This window comes from Colletes gigas, unplaced genomic scaffold (genome assembly GCF_013123115.1).
Source record: "Colletes gigas isolate AHSC1104 unplaced genomic scaffold, ASM1312311v1 Colletes_gigas_Sc00001, whole genome shotgun sequence".
NCBI classification, from domain to species: Eukaryota; Metazoa; Arthropoda; class Insecta; order Hymenoptera; family Colletidae; genus Colletes; species Colletes gigas.
In genome coordinates, this window is record NW_025106630.1 from 12,968,125 (window position 1) to 12,989,982 (window position 21,858).

The following is a 21,858-nucleotide window of genomic DNA, read 5'->3' on the forward strand; positions in this document are numbered from 1 at the left end:
CGACGCGTCTCAGGGACGTGACCTATGTTTTCCGTGACACTCGTTCACAGACCGGCGAGTAGAAAAATGGCAATGCGGATTGTAAGAGGAACAAGATAAGAGGGTCAAGAGTCTCGTCGTGCATACATATACCAGCACCAGAGACCCGTACAGAGTTATGACGTTACAGCAATCGTAAAATTGGGGCAGCTGCCGTTGAAAGCGCTGCTTCATGAATTTAGAGTGCCCGGTATTAAAACGAACATGCCTACGTCTTTCGAACAATGTTGACTTCTCCGCCGATCGATGGATCAACCAAGACTAAAAGTTCCAACTATCGACTTCTGGTCGCGGTTCGATTCACCTTACGAGCGCGCGCATTCGACGATACAAAACCCCTATGTGCCTATGTATCTATCGTATTCTGCCAAACGAGTGCCTACTACCCTTCGCGTCTATAATAATCAAAATTATAGGCTACCACTGTCCACAACCATCAACTATCCACGGTTTAATAAAATCTTTCGTTTATGCGGTCGGAAACCAAAAGGACTACCAGAAACCAAATCAAAAAAGATTTACCCATTTAACAATCACGAATAAAGCAAAATATATTTCCTCCTACGATAAAGACAGAAATTTAAACGAAAACCAAAGACTCGGGAAACGAATATTTGAATATTTTTGCATATCCTGTTTCAAGTTGTGTCGGTGTTGTAGCCATTTTTTCCATTAAACTTTTTCTTCTAGCGTTCCTTGTTGATAGAATTTAATATTTCGCTTCGATTCAATTTTTCAACAAATTTCGTATGCATTGCAACTTTTCTTTACAATTTTCTCATTTTTCCAGACAAATTGAAAATAAGGCCAAGTGTGTACATATGGTATATTCTCGTAAACATTTTTCGTTGCCTTCGTGTCCTGACTTGGCCCCACCAAGACAATGTTTACGCGTCACGATACATCCTGTACTAGAATCAAAAAGCACACCTATTCTGCAAGATTTTTACTCGAAGATTTCAAACGCGTAAATTATCGGCTACTAATTTTTATTAAAACTAAACGCGACGAGAGCATATATGTGTGTTTACACATGCACACGCGCGTGCGTGTACATGCGTAGAAATTATTTCCGATCACAGTGTTTACCTGGGAAAGATCGACCGTATAGAAAGCGAGCACGCAACCATCGAAAAGAAAATAAACATTTGCACCGATAACTACCATTAGAGTAGCGATCCAGTTACGTGAAAGTAAAAGTGCCTGCCTGCCTGCCTGCCTGCCTGCCTGCCTGCATGCCTGCATTGCGTGCTGTCCGGCTACCTAATGAACCACGACTATAAGTGTACGTTCGATGACTGATCTTAAAGAAGGCGGCCATTATCCGTTACATTTCACCGTTATAAAAGGATATCGAGAAAACAGTGACACTGACAAAATGAACAATTACAGGAATTCGGAAACTATTATGTACTTGGATAAAGACGTGATCGAAAACGAAACACAAACTACATTTTATCCCACGACGTCGTTCGCGACCGTGCTCAATCTTCGAAACTCGTTGGAAATACCCTTGGAAATACCGACTAATAGTACGATAAAACTTCATCTTCAGAATGAGCTTCCCCACGCAAATAACAAGTAGCGCGATCGATCTGCACCCTTATCGACGAATCGACGTGTTACAACGAAAGACGTTTTCAAAGGAGAAAATGTCATTCGAACCATTCGGAATATTCTCGGTGAATAGCGATAACACGAATGGAAACAAGAAGAACGAGTGCAGTGATTTTCTATGACAGCGAATCGATACGCCTGTCAGAACTTCGTTGGCTCGAAAACGCAACGTGACATATTAGCTAGCCGGCTGTATTAAAAATTATGCAAATTTAATACGAAGGAACAGCTCACCTCTTCGGCGAATTCAAAATCCCCGTCAAATTTTCTCTTACACCTCGCCCCGGTAGCTAGAATCAGGAGCACCGTGGCTACAAACACCCACGAAAATCGCATGGTTCTTCTTCCCGCGAGAGAGACAGGGAGACCACCGTACGTCCACCGTGAACCGACAGAAGGAAATAACGCGCGGATTTCCGCGAAACACGTTCACCGTGGTTCGATTCTTTCGAAATAAAGGATTTCGGCGAACGGTGACGTTAAAAGCCGCGCACGTAAACTACAACACGTTCGTAATATCCCGTATTCCTTGTAAATGGTAACACACGGTTCGACGGTCGAACAAGTTGTGACTGCGCGAGCAAAGTGAAGGCGACGCCGCACCACCACAGACGCGTAGCCACCTATTGGTCGGATTCCAGCGAATCCGAGGAGGGACGTCAGGGGCCGCCGCGCCGGGCGGCCAGGTACATATAACCTGAACTACCCGTCTCTCTCTATCTCTCTTGTTATTCCATGGGTTACGTCTGCCCTCCAATGACTCTCTCTGGTAGCAAGATTCGCGCGAGCGCGTGCTACACTGCGCCAGTCAATACCTCTACCTGCCTTCCTTGGTTCACCTACCCGGTATGTTACCAGTGTGTTGACGAGGGAAAAAAGGGCGCAGGGAATTCGGCAGGAGAGCACCAAGAAGGAATCCAGTTTTGTACCCGGATACTCGCCCAGAAAGCGGACCAACCTGCCAACATTTTTCAACTTTTCTTTCTTTTTTTTTCGTTTTATTCTGCTGCTTCTTTCATACTCTCTTACCCTTGTCTATATTTCTGATTAGAAGACTCTTCGACAAGACGATCCTACGTTAGTTACCAATTCCCGTTTCAGCATATATTAACCAGTATAAAAAAAACTATGATTAATCGAGAATTCAATGAATACTTCTGTTCGATCAGAGATCAGAGACCTTTTCTGATAAATGATCTTATCTGAAAACAAATTAATGCTATATTTTGGCTTCTAAATATTTTCCTCGGTGGAAGTGCACGGACACTTCCCGCGGGAGTAGAAACCAGGAATACAACGTCGTACGACGTATTTCCTCTACAAAATGGATCGTATCGCGGAAAAGATTAAGGGGAACTGTTACCAAGTCAACGAGACGCAGGCGGGTTCCTTTGTATTTGTTAAATATTAACTCGTAAACGGTATAGATGTTACGCGGCGTTACTGGTTAATCACAAATTTATACCAAATAGCAAATTACTTTTCCTTGAAAATTTATTATGTTAAACGATCGATAGATCGATTCGTCTATTCGATTCAAGGCCCGTATGTTCAAGCATACGTAAAAACCACGAATGTCTTGTATCGAGAAAGGAAATATACTTCCGAGTTCAGGAGAAGATGGTAATATAAGTAAATAAAATATGCACGACGTCGAATAATTTTACCTTCTTAAGTCTATCTTACAATGGCGGACACTATGATATATGTATATCTAACGTAATAAGACTTGCACGGAAGGTCATTTTTTCTCGGCGGAATACATCGATTCGTACATTTTCCAATTTATATTCTAGCTTTCATTTAGAAAACCCTTAGGAACAGCTAGGAGTAGGCGATTTTGGATCCGTAATACAGGTGACCGAATTCAAGTAGTAAACCAATTTATTATAGGTATAACACGTGTGTTATGTAACAAGTATTCGAAAGAGACGAAGTTTCGTTTATGTAGAATACTCTTTTCTATATCGATGGAAAGCTATATCGCAACCTTGTGCACGAGCAAGGATACAGCACAGCAACAAGGAGCTTTAATAAATTGTTAAATTGTACGGAATAAACTTTGTACATGTGTTCCGACCCGACGGCTACAGATATTTCTTTTCATAGAATTATATTAAAATAAATAATAAAATATACATATATTTGAGCTGTCATGTTCCACTGTGTACTGCAAGCACGCCAAGTTTAAATATTATCTAGAATTATGGGATGTATCAAAACTTATGACGAAGCAACTTGTTGGAACGATACATAGTATTCCATTAAGTGCCGGCAAAATAAGCAACTATGTGCAGACATCTAGAGACGTATCAATGTGAGAATATCCCCCTTGTTCTCACTTAAGATGTACGTAATGCCACTTATCGACTGAAATCAAACATTGCGATGTTTTGATAATCATCGTTTAATATAAAAATATTAAGCGGATACAACGATCGGGAAAATAAAAAAAACTTGAACTAAATTTCCAACAACGAACGACGTCGATAAACTTATAATTTATGTGATACTAACGGAACGAAATGATATTTGTTAACTGAAAGTAAATTTTACAATTATAAGAATCAACACTCGACTGGAACATAAACGTCACTGTACGAATAATTCTAGTACAGTTTTACTAATTTCCAAATATTAACTTACCGGATGGATCCACCGATTGAGGCTCTAATGCCTCCGGAGCTTTATCTAATATTTCTTCAGCAGCGTCTGTGCTTATTTTAAAGGGACTGTCTGCGATAGTTACGTTTGTACTGCAAACATATTTATTTCTTTAAATCTATATTCAAACAAATTACTTTCGTTTTGGCAAAACATATAATAATTTTACAAACCATGCAATCCCTCCCGCAGGGGCTTCTCGTTTAATAAGGTTCTGCCAATGTTGATGTACTTCTTCCACTATATGTAATGCAAAGTCCCTCGACTTTGCCTCCCCGTTAAATGCAAATTGATTTTCCGGCTTACCGTCTGGTATTTTATAAATTTTAAACCATTCGATCGTAGCCTTCATCAGACCCGGATAATGTTTTTCAATGTCAGCTACATCTACAGATATGAAATGCATTAGGTAAGTACGTATGTACGCACGTTTAGAACGACTATTACGGTCGCATAAGTAATTCGGTAAATAATAAAACTGTTCTTCGGCAGTTCGTTTATGAGATTATGTCTTGTACTTCCTATTACTTTGTTATGCGCCGAATAAATAAAATCTTTAACAACAGATAAATCTAGAATTTCCTGTGATACTCGATAAATTTGAACAATTTGAAAACATAAAATTATTGCTTTCATAATAAGCTTATTTAATAGATAATAAATGTTAATAATATTGCAAACATTCTATCAATATAAATACAATACTCGATCTCTACCATTCATCTGGTCCGCCAAAGGATCGTTAACGTCGATAACGATAATTTTCCAATCAGTTTCGCCTGAAACAATCGATGATTAAAATCGAACGAAATTTTCTTAACAAAATAAGGAACATTGTTTAGAATATTACATACCTTCGTCGATAAGCGCAACCGTACCAAGAATTTTTACCTTCAAAACTTCGCCCCTTTTTGCAACCTATTTTTATAACAGACTTATAATTATATACGAATTACAATTAACTATAAGCCAATTTAATATAAACATTTTGTACCCTGTATCCAATTTCAAGAACATCGATGGGATCATTATCCCCTTTGCAACCGGTTGCTTCGTCCAGCACCTCAGGATTTTCCCATGTCTATTATAAATATTACATACTAAATAAACCAAATATTTGTGCACATAATATACACTATGTAAACTGTATACGGTTAAATTCTAACAAAATGTCTCAGCGAGAGAACGACAGAGGAATACAATAATTTGAAATAGATCGAGTTAGAAAGATAAAGAAGAATGTCCTTGAATCAAAATTAAAATGTTACGTAATGCGTGATAAGGCATTGTTCATACGTTACAAGGATGTATACATCCATTGGTATATCAGTTTTCTGTATCATAGAATTACTCATGTCCTTGTACAAGCTGTACCAGTAAAATTGATGATATCATTCTTTAATTGTTAAGCCCAGATACAACATAGATAAAATGAAAATCTTGATAACGCGTTAAATCGACAATTTATCGATAATTATCAAGCTATCAAAATAGTTTATACCTGTGGTAGTGCACCATAGTTCCATATGTATCCATGGTGTGGAAAACAATTAGCAACATATCTTAATTTGCCTTTTTTAACATCCTGTTTAATGGGATTTAGAGTCTCTTTGAGATTAATTTCCATCTTTGCATTTGTCCATCTTGGTATTTCGACTATCATGTTAACTATTTTATTTATTCCATCCGTATAAAGAGGAATGTCATGCATAGGCGAAATTGGACCAACATCATTCTCTACAATGTACACCAATAATATATATTTCTCTATAAACTATTCAACATAATTCTAATTGTTTAAAGAGAAACATGTATTAAATATATTTTATAAAAAAATAATGCACATTCGAAAATATTACGCATCCGTATGCGTATGCTGTGTTTGTATATGTATATATACAATACATATATATTTATACATTACATTGCATTACATACACGCGCGCATATGTGCTGTTACGATATCGATAGAATTCGTAAAAGAAACGATATTTCTACTGAAACTACGGTTAAAAATTGAACAAGCATCGATAAAGATATAAACATATTGAGTAGAATATAACTGCAGATCGAACTTTTTGTCCTCTTTAAGGAATTCCGATACTTTCACTAATATCACACGTCACATTGACAAAATACGAAAACTCGTTTTGTACGAAACAGAAAAATGCATATAAATGTAAAATCGAGAGAATGGAAATATTTTGTTAGGTCAGAAAATAAAAAATTGTGTAAAATCTTCGAACGTATGAAAGAAAAGTAACTTAGTAACATGTTACGGAAAGAAACATTCTAAACGCGATTTCTACTAGATTAGAATCACAGTGGAGGTTGAAAGGTCATGTTCAATAAAACGAAGAACAGCATAATTATACAGTAGATAGGTTCAATAAAGCGTATTACGTTGACATATTGAACGACCTTTAAAAACATCCGATCGCACGAGAATCGAAGGTTACGTCATGCAATACTTACTAAAATAAATCCTATAATCGGTGGTATTCGATGTACCCCTTTCGACCGTTGTGTACGACATGTTTCTCACAAATTTCTTGAACACAGAACAAGATTGCGACCCAACGACACTAACCGCCGCAGCTAATCTGACCGGAATAGCCAACGTATTTAAACCTCGGCAACGTACCACGTGCAGCATTATCGACGACATCCTGACATCTAACGGTAGTCACGTATACCAGAATCTGACCGTCCTATAGAAAAATGAAATATACATATATTTCTATGATTTTGAGACATGTCATAAACGACGCAAATGTTGTTGTTCATCTCGTACAGTATTGTATGTAGTCCGTGCAATATCGTTAAATAGCTTATAATATATGTATTACATATGTTGAGATTTCTTTCACGAGAAATGGTAGAAAAAGTCGCAACGACAGTCTATACGAGCTATGTATGTACGTAGCTTTATAGAGCAGATCGTAGAAAATATGTAATACACGTTAGGAGTTTTATTCATATTGATATTGATATTGATCGTATCAAGGAAAATCGTACCGTGATGTCCCCTATTACAGACGAGGTATAGTAGAATATCTTGTATATGGTAACGTTTAACAACAGTCGTAGACATAATCGGAACGATTTACCGCTAGAAAATGCTCCACACGGACTAGATATAGGCAGAAACGATGTATATGTATAGACCGAACTTGATGGAATTCCCTTTTTCACGACTCGAACAACTCTAGAGCCCTCTTCCTAACATTTCGCTAGAAGAACTAACGTTATCGATTCAAAATGGAGCGAGGATACATACAACGCTGTTAGCGGAAAGAATTAAAACTAAGTTTGTCGAGAGTTCGAAAAGGAAACAATTAGATTAAGAATAAATGAAATTATTGAAAAAGTAACTAGAAATATTTATGTCGAAAATAATTCATCATACCATGAAATATTTTTGAGGTTAAAAAAACACGAAGCACGAGACGTCAGCCTTGTAGATGTTATGAATATAGCCAGCCGCGATCACTATGTTTATAGCCAGTAAAGATAACGTAGAATACGATCTATGCAATAGTCCGGTACAATGATTTTGATGATCTCAAAAAGAAATTCCCTATCATAGAGGGAAAGATTTTGTGTAAAGTTTAGAACTGGTGGGTAATCTGGTAGTCAGTAGACTTTTTGTTCGTACAATATGTACTGGGGTAACGAAATAGTGGCTGTTCGTAAAACTAAGCGGGACCTTGATAGGCTTCGTAAGCGGCTAAACGATAGTCGGTTACCCACCGGAAGATAGTGTTCCAGTAGTCAACGGACATCGAGACCGTCGTTCGGACCCGCAACAAAACGAACATACATATAATACGTATATCGTCTCGGACACGAGTTCAGGCGCGAGAAGAATCTGCGTTTACGCTTGTCCTTTAAATTCTACTATGCATTTCTTTTTCGATAAATCGATTCTCGATATTTATACATTTTATTTATATTCGATAAATAAAAATCGTTTGTAGAAAAACAGTTGGAATCGAAAGTGACTCGATAGAGAAGATCGTATGGTTGTTGGTCGAGATATCGTCGCAGCATGGGTTAGGTAAGATAACGCCGTAAAGGTTTTTCAACCAAGTTTCGAGAGTCGAGGGTCACCGGAGATTAGAAACGACTAAAATTTTCGAATATCGAACTCGAGATCTCAAATTGTATGTTTAACGAGAAAGTGTTGGAGCTTGCGTTGATTCGTTTTCCATTCATCGGGCATTCGATATCAGGAATCGTCAAGATATCAGCAAGTTTTAACAGTAGAGAGGCATTCCTTCACTTATCTCGAACAAACAAGTCTACGATCGAGGACTTGTTGCTCGCGGTAAAATTAGACGTTTCTAGCTGTCCCGACGACTGTCTTTGGCTTTTTGACAACTGAAAAATATTGGTGCTCGTTTTATCGGTCGGTGATAACCTAATCTCTCATCCGACATTTAAAATGGCGAGCTGCTGTCTACATAAGTACATAGGTACGGATAGTCTATTTGAATTTGATTGGCAAACGAACAAACACTGGCACAGTGACCCTTGACAACGGAAAAAGGTAAACGGAGCCTGGACGCGACACGCGAATGGAAATTCAAGTCGAACGGATACCTACGCCAACCCCCCTCCCCCTCCCCCCCCCCCTTGTTACGCTTAAAAAATTGATAATATTTCGAAAGTATGAACCTTTGAGAATTTGTTGTATTCGATGTAAAATGAAAAGAGTTTGTTGCTATATGTATAATTCCACATATCGGTTTTCACGCACCGTAGAAAGAAAGAGAGTTGGTAGGTACGTAACTATACATATATTCCTGGAAAAATTTTGCTAGAACATAATGGCGGGAACATTGATGTTCTCGTTGGAACTGCGTCGTTTGCAGTTCCAACGGGTAGCATCTTGATCCAAAGGATATTTTTCATGGAAGAACGATACTTAAAATCGCCGCTTACTGTTCCACTTGTATCTTGGACCAAGGATTTGACGCTGTTTTAAAAATAATGGATGTCGTAGCCGGAAAGATAACCATTGACCTCGTAGCTGTGGAATTGGCGCGCAAGCAAAAATGAAGCGCGCGGGTCGTTACGGCGAATCGTTGCGCAGAAATATCTCGAAAGAAAGCAGGAAATATAGTGAAATTTTTCGAGGTTATAGGTAGAGTGGTAGGTCTGGATTAGATGGCGAGTAAAAACGGCAGTGGAGGATCGGTCGAATCGGAATTGCCGGGTGAATTAACCCAGACAGAAGCCACGTCGAAACGGCGCGGCACGGCGCGGCGCGGCGATTCCGTTCGGTAACGAATAGATCAACGGCTTCGAAGCAGAAAGACGCGCAAAACGGAACGCGGGGGTAGGGAGCCGAACACTTCTGAGGCTTGGTATGCATCTACTTACGTACCTGTCGCGAGTGCAACCCAGTCCTTTTCAGTCTCGGCCCAAGCACCTGTCGAGCCGCGCGCGATCATCACCGTTCGCGCAATTTTCCATTATTTCGTTATATGTACTTTGATATCGTGAAATCGAGTGTCGTCGGTTACCGTTCAACAGCCTACAGTGTTGATCGGTGACAAGTTTATCTTCTTGGGTCACGCGTTGCAAAGTATGCATGTAGATAGGTGCATACCTACATAGAGGCTTATTTCCGACAAGGATAAAGCCATACCATCTCGTCTTGACGAGAACCGGTTTACAGTTCCGATAGATCTTGTTTATTCGTATGTATTAGGTTACGCAATCGGGCGACGATAATCGTTGCACAAACGGACTGAACTGTTTCCGAAAGGATGATCATACTACCGACAAAAAATACCGTAGATCATTTCTAACAAATTTCGCCGTTGCAACGCCAAGATTAACGCAATCGATTAATAATCGCGCGAAAAGTTTGGGTAGGTGTTTGTGTTTGGACAGTTGTTTTGTCCGATGGTTCGTGGCATCGCGTCGTTTGTTCGTTGGACACTTAAATGCTATCGCGTAATAAATTGAAACACGTCGACGTGATAATGAAAAACATTGGCTGCGTTAGTAGGTGGACGGCAGGAGTGCGCGAACATTGTGCCGATTCTTGACGTCGCGTCGCAAATGCCCGTCTATACATACAGCGATAAAACCCGAGAGTATCGTTCTCTTTGAACATTGTTGCTGGTCGGAGGAGGAACGTTTCCGGTGTCGCGGTGACGCGCGACACGTGTACAGATAACACGAGCACGTGTTGCGATTAAATCTCGACGCGAAGCGCCATCTGGGCCGCGTAAAAGGTTCACGCAACTCCTTAGGATGACCTTTCGAGCTCGTTGGAGTCGGAGCGTGGTTCGGGCACGCCTCTCTCTCGAGAGAAAATCTTTCGAGTGGTGTCGAAGGGGTAAAGTGGGATCGAGAGAGTCCGAAGAGGTAATCAAAGGAGGGAAAAATCTCCCCGAGTGGGGGGGGATGCGTCCAATAGAACACATTAGATGCAGCCTGTTGATTCATCGGACACGGTAGTAACAGCCGCGCCGTACAGAGCGTTGGATGCGAGTCGCGAGGCGATACGTAAAACGTTTGGCCACGATTTCTATCGAGTTTTTTTATCGGTGATACCCAAGTTCTCTACCCGAAGGAGGAAACTCGAATCGTCCAGAAACATACGTTTAACAAAAAGTAAGTAAATACATATGTAGATCGCTCTCGCGACGCTGATACGCGTGTATCTGGTCGGTTTTAGTCGCACTCTACGTTTACGAAACCCGACCCACTCTAAACATTACGATTCGCCTCACCGTGTACATACTCACCAATTAGTACGATTCTACATACGTTTGATAAATTATTTTTTACAAGATTTACGAGATAAGAGGTGTGGATTTCGAAAATGAGCGGGAAGCGAAACCGTCTCGAGGAGAAGCGACCGTTTTGTTGACGGCTTTACGATAGAACTACCCCCCGCCGCCGGATAATTTTCTCACCCTTTTGTCTGCTATAATAGGTTTAACAACTGTAACAATTTACCTGCTCTTCGAAGCGTGTTACGCTCGCCGAATTCCGAAAAAGCGAATAGTTTTGCCGAAATGCATAGTCGTAAAATTTATGTTCTACGCTCGCGCGAAGCTTTAAATAAATTTTATATATATACGAAATTTAAACAAACACCGTAAACCCTAAATCGTAAACATATAGCAAATATTTCCGATAATTTCGTCTCTTGAACACCTGCAGACGGTCCATCGATATGAAATCCGTGCTATCGTCGGAATGCGAATTACTACTTGTTTTTCGCGCGAAAAACTTATCTTTGACAACTGCTTAAAATGAACGATTCGTTCGTTCGTTTCATAGAATCAAGTAGATATATATTTACTCTTAACTTAACGTTCAAGAATCGTAACAGTTTAACGTACGATTACATACGATACAAGCTAGAAGACATTCCGATTGCGCGCTATCTTTTCCCAAAAATTATCGATAGCGATAGATTAGAATCGATTTGTTTTAATGCCTGTTCTAGATCGACGAGTAACGTTCGCCTCAACGAAATTCTCCAACTTGATATATGCATATTGTAAATTTTTTAGCCCGTTTGTGCGCGGATACTATTGGAACGGAGCTCGATAGGTTGCGTAAAGATCATTACTCGTGGATTAGCCTTCGATTGATTCGGATACATATCGAATAAAGAAGGAAAGGATTACGCGTTACGTTTAGTTACGGCGAAATGATCGTTTTGGCGGCCCCGAATTACTCATTACGTATAAACGTGTCGCGTTGGTGTAACGAATTCGAAATTCGTTGAACGCTCGAGTGATTCGTGTATAATAGAGACGCGTTATACATATTGTGTGACTTGCGCCGTGAAAAACAATAATGAAATTTTCATCGTTCGTTTAAACTGTTTATCACGAGTATGAATCTGAGTATGAGTGCCAGATAAACGGAACGGAAGTTATAGTATGTACCAAGTACATATTCCGGTGTCTGTTAATTTCTTTTACTCGAAATGTTCTTCTTCCGATATTATTTTTCACATTCGACCTCGAATCGAATCTTGAACGGCTCGCAACCAGTCGATAATACTCGTATTATCAACGCCGGTAAATATTAACTAACAATACTATTGACCGTATAAACGATCGAAGAAAAGATCCAAGATTCTCGCCGAATGACTACAAATATCGTGAAATCCGTGTTTCAATACTGCTTATATCTCTAGAAAATGCTAGCGATATTAACAATAATATTGACCGTGTTGTTAACCTGGAGGTGTATTAAAAATAAATTGGAAATTATCTATCGATCACTGACACAACTAGACTCCGAGACAACGCGATCCGTTTCTATCTAGCAACGACTCTTATTTAATGAAACATTTTTTGGAAATTTAACCAAGCTAAGCACTAGTTGGGAAAAACATCGAGTCAACTAGTATTTTAAAAGGTTATTTTTAGAAACGGGTCCAAGAGCCTCGCCCGCGTGCCAACTGGGGCTCGTAGAAAAAAAAGATTAAGAACCACTGTTCTAAATCAGTGTACGTAAGTACTTACATGTGCGTTAAAAAGTGATCGAGCCTCGGGATGCTACGAACTTAACCACCCCTCTGTTTTACCCCGACATGGGTTCGGGTTAGGATCCTTACGTTTCACGCTTTTAAAACGAACCCATTTTTTAGCAGCGCCGAACAAGAAATACAAGCTGTTTGAACGTGGAGGATCAATTTCCAATAAATGTGAGCTCGATACGAAATTAATCATTATTATTTTCGCACTCTCTTGACCTCTCTATCTCGCTGACAGTGTCGCTACAATGTTTCGATCGGGGCGGATCCTGGCTACTGGTTTTCGGGCTTGCAACGATACGTAGGTTACATACATTATGTAGATATTGTAGGCGCTGATCGTCGAGTTTAAAGCTGTGCCATACGCACGTATCTATTGAAAACTGTCAATGCAAACTAAAAACATTTACATACATACATTCGTAAGCTAGCTTTTAACCGTTTGAGGCATACGATTTTAAAGGGGAAAAAACCAAGTTGCCCAGAATGTTTTTCTAATACTTGTATAAGAAAAAAGGTGTAGAAAAAATATTCCACCATGCATAAAAAGCTAAACGAAAAGCTAACCAAAGAAAAGGTTTAACCAAAGGTCAAAGGACTGTTCTGGTTAGCGGAAAACGTTTTCGTCGTTTTGTCGGAATCCGTTCTTCCGACGAAGCGATAAAGTTATCGTTTCCGTGGCTCGATCGGGAAGCGCACCGCGCGTCGAACGTGGATCTACTGCGACTACGGGAAAAGCTGCGTAGAAAAGTGCAACTGGACGATTCGGCCGACCAGATTCTAATTGAAAACACACAGTAAATACACGGAATAAGAAAAGTAAAGGTCCGATCGTAATTTACCGAGTAAAATATATTTTTTTATTCTGTTTATAATTGCGCGAAAAGTGGATACGAAGCGAACAAGACTATAGGTCATCCAGTAGAGTAACCTGACAATTTGTTCTCGGTTATACGGCCGGGTGTGTAACTCGCGTATGTATAACCCCGGGTTAACCGATCCATGAATGCACGGTTAATCCGGGGTTACGACGGTTTCTATGTAGATGATGATATCTCAGCAGAAAACTCGAAAGGAATACCGGCTCGTAGTTGCGCAGCTTAAAAAAACCATCGCGGCGATACATACATACATGTATGTTTACAATGATAACTCGAGGGAAAGGTCGATATCAGTAATGTTGTTTCATCGACCGGTCAACGATGACAACCACTACAACGGAGATGACTCTACTTGTAAGAAAGAGACAGATAAAAACCGTGACTGTAAACATAGACGTGATTATCATCGCGGTGTTTAGGCGGCGTCGGCGGCGGCGACGTTTACTGGCAGAAGAATCACTCTGTATTTTATCTATCATTGCATATACATATGTACATGTACATACTATATTATAGGTACATATAGATGTTTGAAACAGTTCCTATTGCGATAAAAAAAAGGAACGACAGACCAGACGGTCACGAGGTCTCGGACTCGGACTCGGACTCGGTCATCGCGTGAAAGAGATTAGGGGTCGTACGAGGCGGTGATCGTAAAAGGAATCCAAGACGACGTAACACGTAGTAGACTTATTTCCTCGATGATCCTGATCGGGCAATATTTTCAAACGTTACTATAACCATATTTTGGTCGGTTGTTTAGGTCAGAGTACGCGGGGGACACGACGAGTATTCGCGCCGAGGACACGCATGCTGAGCAGACGAAGAGCAACGCGTATGAAGAAGATCACGCCACCATGAGACCTTGGGCCAATAAGTCCGTTTACCTCGGCCTCCTTGGCCTGCTCCTGATCGTTTTCGGCACGTGTCTATACTTGTTTTGCCCGACACTGTTTTATTACATTCTCCAGAAGGTACGAAACAAGCAAGCGACTTTGCTCTCGGAAATTCTATTAAATTCGATCCTCTATCACGCATGTACGTAAGTATGTATATCGCGGCTAAACGCTATCGATCGGATTTCTTGTAATGTTCCGCGTGATCCACCGAGCCGGAAATCATTCGATCGCGTACACGATATTATATTTTATTTACAAATAAAACTGCTGCACTCGACCAGTAAAATCGTGTACAAAATAATCGCGGTAATTTGTTGGATAATTATGACGTATCGGGTTAGGTACGTGTCCCGATTCTCGCGTCTGCCGGTCTACGAAACGACAGCGCGACAAGAATCAAGTCGGTCGCGTCGTTTGGGTAATTTCGCGACATCGCGGACAAAGACGAGACGAATCCTAGTCGATTGTCTCGCTCGCGTCTCGCCACTGTTCTCGTCACGATTGGAAAAGTGGTTGATCGTTTTAGTTGCGCGCTGGACGAACAATTTCTCGTCGCTGACAAAAACTTTCGTCACACCGCTCGGATCGATGGAAACAATTTTCGATCGATTATTTTTTATAGGCCAAATAGGATAAAAGAGAGAAGAAAAAACAGTTATTGGACGAGAGTGTGACGTTTTTCAATAAGATTATATGTATGTATGTATGTATGTATGTATGTATGTAGTTGGTTAGTCAGGGCCTACGATAATCTTGACGGTGTCCTCGGGTTCGTTCCACGGAAGAACCGAAGCCCGCTAAAGCATTCCGAGCGTGAAATTTCAAATGTTTCGAGGCAGCACGAGCGAGCGTGTGTATCGATATCAGTAGCGAGGATGACACGACGGAAAAAATTAGGTCGGTTTCGATAACTTTCGATGGTACGTTAACGTTTGCACGTTTTATTCGACAGGAATTGCCGTTGACACCGACGTCGAAAGCGTTCGAGGTGTGGAACGATACGAGCAGTCTACCGCCCATGTATTTAAAAATTCATTTTTTCAACTGGACCAATCCGGAGGAATTGACGATTCGAGGGCAAAGGCCGATTCTGAACCAAGTTGGCCCCTACGTGTTCCGGTACGTACGATTTCGTTGATGCGATGCGACGCAATATTCGTAAATACGTAATAACGGCGGGTTCCGTGACGCGCGAGAAATAAAAAACCAGTACGTTCGAGCTCGAGTATCAATTAGCTGTCGGACTGTGTTCGAGGCTTCGATCCGCGTCACGAAAATCGAGGACTCGTCGGGGAAAAAGGTCGTTGCGGTCGATGTGGAAACTCTTGCGTAACGATAGATTTTTGCTCATTGCGATCCGGCGAATGCGAATCTGTTTGCGATTACGATACCCAGCGATACGAATCGCAAAAATGATCAAGATCGACGCGACGGATGCGACCGATTAAAAACGCGTACCGTCGTGTCGCGTCACCGCGCCTCGCCTCGCCTCGCCTCACCAAGCCTTGCCTTGCCTTGCCTTGCCTTGCCTTGCCTTGCCTCCCTCACCACGCGACGCCCACGTCGCCCGCGTCGCCCGCATCGCCGCGATCTCAAAGCCGCTTCTGTCCGTTCGAAACACGATTCACACGACAATGCGTCGTCGCGCGACTACCGGACGAGTCTATTCGACCCTTCCACGAGACTATTCCTAATAGAGTCTCTAATCACCGATAAGAAGCCACGGTTGACCTCACGATATTGACATGTTAACGAACGAGTAAAACGTGTCTCGGTCGAGTAACAACGTCGACGTAGGTGGTTCAAAGGTTGTACGAGATAATTGGTTAATTAATTAGTTTCTTGTTGCTCGGGAACCTTTCTTCGTCCACGACGCGTTCCTTTTTTTTCGTCTCGTTTTTGTCGGCGCGGCATAAAGAGGAACGAAACGGACGCGAAACGCGACGACAGATCGTCTCGCGAACAAACCTATGGAATCGCGCAATATAAGGATAGGTTTTTCAATGTGTCCACGTTGGAAACGATTGAAACGCGTTGCTTTTCACGGACACCGGCACCGTCTTCGATCTCGATCCGCGGCGTTCGTTTCATCTTGAATCTCAAGATGTAAGGCAGTTACGCAAGGAAAAGATTGCGCTGGTAACTCGTAAGGGAACATTAGACGCACCGCGAGGAACTTCCGTACGGTTACCGGTCGACAATTGTCGCGTCAAATCTAATCAACGAGACACGTACGAATCTTGGAGCATCGAATCACGGTTCTCCGATCGTACGCGCGCATCGGCTAATTGGACGTCGCTACTGGACAACAGATTCGAAAGGACGACCCTCTTAATTACATGCTGCGCGGTTTGTTCGTGCAATTTCTTGTCGCATCGTCGCGTCGGCTGATTTCCGTCGACGAGCACGCATGCGATTCCACGGTGTTCGAACAGCGAGACATTTTACACACGCCAGGTGAAATAATGTTACAAAGAGCGCATCGCGGATATTTCCGACTTTTGCAATCGGTCGCCGATTTGGCCGAAACTTTGCACGCTCTTAGATCTATCCCCACTTTAGGTGTAAAATGGAGGGAAATAAGTTCGTCCTGGTCGTGACCGCGATAACTATCGATAAGTCGACGCACGTAATCGTCGTCGTAATTGTGCCGTTTTCACGATTCACGCGCCTACTAAATTTAAATTTCAGGGAAATCCGAGAAAAGGTGAACGTGACGTTTCATCCAGAGAACCAAACGGTCAGCTATTTTCTTCGACGATGGTGGTTCTTTGAACCGGACTTGACCAATGGCTCCTTGGACGACACCATCACGCAATTAAATACCGTTGCGATCGTGAGTAAACCTTTGGTTCGTCATTTTATTTAGAAAGGAGCTCGTAACCGATTCAATTATTATTTCAAACTAGTCGTTTATCGCGATGAAAATCGATCGGTTCGATCGGTAGATTTATGTGAAAATGACCGTTGTAACTGTGGTTCCTAGGACCAAGGACCAAAATGTTTACTATATTCTCGAGATATGGGTTACGGATCAGGTGAAACCATGACTCGGGTCCCTTTTCCGATTGACAATTAAAAAAGTCGCTCGATGGAGAATAGTATGCAAGGGCTGGTCAAGTTACGAAAAGTGAAGAGTAATATTGTAGTAGCAAACTAATCGTTTCTACTCGCGTTTCAGTCCGCGAAGCACAAGGTACGATACTGGGAGGAAGTGCTGCAAAGTTCTCTGTCGTTCATGCTATCCTCCTCGAAGGTGCACACCACGAAAACGGTGAACGAGCTGCTGTTCACCGGATACGACGACCCGCTGATCAAATTAGGAAGATTGATGGGTATGGGACTGGACGTACCGCCGTTTAACAAGTTTGGTTGGTTTTACATGGTAGGTCGTAATATTGTTTATTTAATAGCGACGAGGGCGGTATAAGGTAAAAGACGCGTGTGACCCGCGCTGCCCTAGCAACGGCATTACGAGTCGACGATAAATTATTCGCAGCAAGACTTAAATTGGTACTGAATAGGACAGGTCGCGCGTAGGTCGCTGAATGACGAATGAAAAGCAACGGGAGAGCATATTATGTATTAATTTGTTAGGTCGCGCGTGCAATATTTACGACCAATCAAACGCTCGCTAGCCTTTCTTCCCGTGCAAAGTAAATCGGTGACGAAGGAAGGAGACGCCTCGCCTCGCCTCGCCTCGCCTCGCCTCGCCTCGCCTCGCCACGCCTCGCCTCGCCGCGTCACGTCACGTCACGTCACGTTATATCGTCGATCGATAATCGTACATTTCACCCTTTCGTACTAAATTTTATGTGAAATATGTATCTACGTGTAAGAGGATCTCGATATCGTTTACTTGTTCCAGAGAAACGGCTCTACGATGTTCGATGGTCACTACAACATGGACACGGGTGTCGGCGACATAGGTGAATTCGGTGTATTGCGCAAGTGGAATTACAAGGATACGACCAAATTCTTTAAGAGCCCGTGCAACGTCGTCGAAGGAAGCGCCGGGGAGTTTTGGCCACCGTATCGGCAAAAAGACGAGATCGTCCTGTTCAGCGGTGATTTGTGCAGGTTGGTGGGGTTCGCCGTTTCGACCATTTCTAATTACTTTGTTCTATGCGCGCGCGTTAACGAACCCCGTCGCCGAAACTCGGACGATCTTAATTCCCAAGTTGCCTCGTTAACCTTCGACACACGTAAATTGGATCGTCCGGTAATCGGTTGTTGCGCGACCGACGCGACGATGCGGTTTTTCCGTGGGTGGACCGCACGATAAGTCTGCCGGCCAGGGTGGCCAGCGTCGCGACACAACATATCGCGATCGAACCGCGTCCTCCCATACGACGCGACGCGCGACGACACGCGAATAACACAACATTCTCGTGACAACGATACCCTTTCATCTTCGTATCGATTTCTCTCGCGTGTCTTTCCAGACCGTTAACGTACGAGTACGCGCAGACGACTTATCACATGGGCGTAAAGGGTTATCGGTACGTTCTCGGCGAGAAAACGTTGGGCAACAACACACGGAGACGGTATCCTCACGAACAGGCCAAGTACATCGAGCAAACTACCACTACCGAAGACTTTTTCGAAGCCGAACACTCGGCAGAGGTGACGGATTCGCCGGACACGGATCCCGACGTTGTAAACGTAGGCAATTGCTTTTGCAACGGGAAATGCACTCCCGCGGGACTGATGAACGTCAGCTCCTGCCGTTACGGCGCACCGGTGTTTGTCAGCTTGCCGCACTTCCACAAAGCGGATCCTGGTCTCAAGGACAGGTTCCTAGGATTGCATCCTGACGAGGAACAACACGATTTCTCCATTACCCTGGAACCGGTGAGTGTGCCCCGTTTTTATCGCGTCGATTTACCGCCCGCGTGCATGCACCTGCCTTTCTATCGCGATCAGTTTTACGCCCGTAATTAGTTATGCCACCTGTTACCGACGAACCTCTCCAAATTAATCAAACATTTTTCTACCGATGCTTCTTTGATCTTTTAATAACCCTATACCGATTAGATTACTTAATCGACATTATCGGATATCAAAAATCCTGATAATTAACCACATTAGTAATAATAGATTTATCAAACGAAATGCGAATCCGTGCTACTAAGATTCGTTACGGGGAAATATTATTTTCCAAACAGACCATTTTATACATAGATTGATTTTCGGCGCAATGTTTTCTATACCGATAGATATTACCGATAATCGGAGATAAAGGTTTGCTGTTTGGAAATGGTTTTGTGGAAACGCGTTTAAAACGTCCGTTGATCGGTCGGTCGAATAAACTACCCGAATCCGGTCGATTATCGTTACTTGTTCCGATTACGCGAGCGAATAAAATGTTGGATAACGAATGGATCTTTTTCGCAGACAACGGGCATTCCCCTAAAAGTCTCGGCAAATATGCAGCTGAACGTGCTTCTGGAACCATCAAAGACCGTGTCGTAAGTACGTCTCGGACGATCGAACAACATCATCGTCTAACTAAAACATTCTTTACCGATCGAATTGTCTCTATTCACGATAAAACCAACCCCCTTTAGGCTTTTCAAACAGGTTCCGAGGATCTACTTCCCGGTGATGTGGTTCTCGTTGGAGGTCGAAGCTACCGAAGAGTTCGTCGACGACCTAAGAAAGTTGCTGTCGCTCTCGGACGTATTCCTGTACGCCGGTGCGATTCTGATTCTCGCGGGATTTCTCGTAATCTTTGCGCTGGCGTTGCTCTATCTATTGAACAAGCAACAAACGGGATCGATGGTCGGTAGCATCGTTCCTTTCGATTTTTCCGCGCGATGCTTTCGATTCGTCACCACTGATTCGATGACAATTTTACAGAATGGAAAATCGGCTACGATATCCTCGTCGACCGGCGACAAATCAGAGTTGATGTACGTGGACAAGAACGCGTGCAACGAGGACGGTAACGCGAGAAACGATCGCAGGCTGTATCAAAGTTCGATCGAGTGTTTCAACATGGATCTGCAATCGAAGCTTCAGCATCGAAAGTAGAGAAAGAAAGCAGGCGAGATTGATCGATCTCCATCAACGAACGACTTGGACGCGATGCGACGATCGATTCGGTACCCGAACAAACACGTTCAACGAGTCGTGGCCCATTTCCTGATAAACGTACGCGTTCCGATCGACTTTACGGCGTTTCTTTCACGATTCTCGATTCGAAAACGCTCCTAGTTTACTACGATCCAGGCCAAACCGATCCCACGTTCGTAAACGTTAACGTTCTGCGAGATAGAATAACGATCACCGATAGAAGAATATAATATTGCGTTTTTTCTAGTTTAGATTTATCGATTTCCAACGTAACGCGTTTCTGCGTTGCCTGAGCTCTGTGTATGCCTATGTCTGTGTCTGTGTGTATGTGTGTGTATGTGTGTGTGCGTTGCGCGCGCGTGTGTGTAACAAAAAAATCGATGAAATTTAAGACTGACGAAAGCGACAAACCTAACGTACGAAGCTTTAATTACTGTCTATAGATCGAATGGTTACGAGGTGTGAACGAGTATTCGTCGACGGGTAACTGGAAAACGGAATCGGATCAACTGATACACTTCCACGAGCGAAAGTTGTCGTTTGACTCTTTGTTCGCTTCTCGCAACGAGCCAACTAGAGAATACTTGAACGGGACCAACGAAACACGCGTTTCAAATAGATTTAAACAACGAATTGCGTCGATTGTAACGAGGTGCAGAGTTCTTTTTACCAGACACACTGCTGTCGGGTCAAAGATTACCGTAATAATCGTCCACGTCAGCAAACTCTTGCTTCGAAACGTATCAACGATTGCGATCAACACTTTTAATAGTGCGACTAACGCGTTAAGATTACCGCGTTCAGTAGGTAGAATGTTCTATTTGCAATCTTACTTGCGATTCGTTTCTTTTTAAGACTTGACGAATGCCAGTGACGCGATTACCGCTACGAAAAGACTATGGTCGCTGGGATTTGATCGAGTGCTCTTATTACGCAGCTACGTATACTCCTATTTCGTGTTTACGTTTAAACATGAAATACAAAATACGGTCAATGCTTGCGGTCATCCTAAAAACGTACGATTTTATATTGTATTTTAATAATAATTATCTATTATTTTATTATACATTTCCTTCCATCTAATTTTATCGACGCCAACTTTCCATTTCCACCAGTTTCAACCAAGACGGAGCAGGGTAACATTTTTTTAAATATCTTC

At 42.3% G+C, this 21,858-nt stretch overlaps 3 protein-coding genes across 9 annotated transcripts in view; 1 reads left to right on the forward strand and 2 right to left on the reverse strand.

Moving 5' to 3' along the window:
- LOC122397741 (proteoglycan Cow) overlaps positions 1–2,208 on the reverse strand; it is a 42,188-nt gene extending 39,980 nt beyond the window's left edge. The window contains exon 1 of the mRNA XM_043397108.1: positions 1,891–2,208. Coding sequence (XP_043253043.1) covers positions 1,891–1,992 — 102 coding nt within the window. The 5' untranslated portion in view covers positions 1,993–2,208. The remainder of the gene's footprint in view (positions 1–1,890) is intronic.
- Positions 2,209–3,522: 1,314 nt separating this feature from the next.
- LOC122398058 (inorganic pyrophosphatase) lies at positions 3,523–9,846 on the reverse strand. 5 transcript variants are annotated; one of them, XM_043397690.1, is made up of 9 exons: positions 7,339–7,537; positions 6,796–7,031; positions 5,822–6,057; positions 5,315–5,401; positions 5,175–5,238; positions 5,037–5,099; positions 4,494–4,707; positions 4,303–4,412; positions 3,523–4,026 (listed from the first exon to the last, which is right to left on the reverse strand). In XM_043397690.1, the coding sequence occupies exons 2-9, from the start codon at positions 6,986–6,988 to the stop codon at positions 3,995–3,997; spliced, it is 999 nt and encodes a 332-aa protein (XP_043253625.1). In that variant the 5' UTR covers positions 6,989–7,031; positions 7,339–7,537; the 3' UTR covers positions 3,523–3,994. The 5 variants fall into 5 exon arrangements, with proteins under 5 accessions (XP_043253625.1, XP_043253619.1, XP_043253615.1 ...); XM_043397684.1 differs by lacking the exons at positions 3,523–4,026; positions 7,339–7,537 and adding exons at positions 4,042–4,195; positions 9,713–9,846; XM_043397680.1 differs by lacking the exon at positions 3,523–4,026 and adding an exon at positions 4,042–4,195 and having other exon boundaries at positions 7,494–7,553.
- Positions 8,049–21,858, forward strand: LOC122398044 (protein croquemort-like). 3 transcript variants are annotated; one of them, XM_043397659.1, is made up of 10 exons: positions 8,060–8,380; positions 14,486–14,696; positions 15,574–15,740; positions 17,313–17,457; positions 17,803–18,006; positions 18,490–18,701; positions 19,067–19,475; positions 20,019–20,092; positions 20,192–20,405; positions 20,484–21,854. In XM_043397659.1, exons 1-10 carry the CDS (start codon positions 8,343–8,345, stop codon positions 20,655–20,657), a joined length of 1,848 nt encoding a protein of 615 aa, XP_043253594.1. In that variant the 5' UTR covers positions 8,060–8,342; the 3' UTR covers positions 20,658–21,854. The 3 variants fall into 3 exon arrangements, with proteins under 3 accessions (XP_043253584.1, XP_043253594.1, XP_043253604.1); XM_043397649.1 differs by having other exon boundaries at positions 8,049–8,380; positions 20,192–21,858; XM_043397669.1 differs by lacking the exon at positions 8,060–8,380 and adding an exon at positions 10,778–10,953 and having other exon boundaries at positions 20,192–21,856.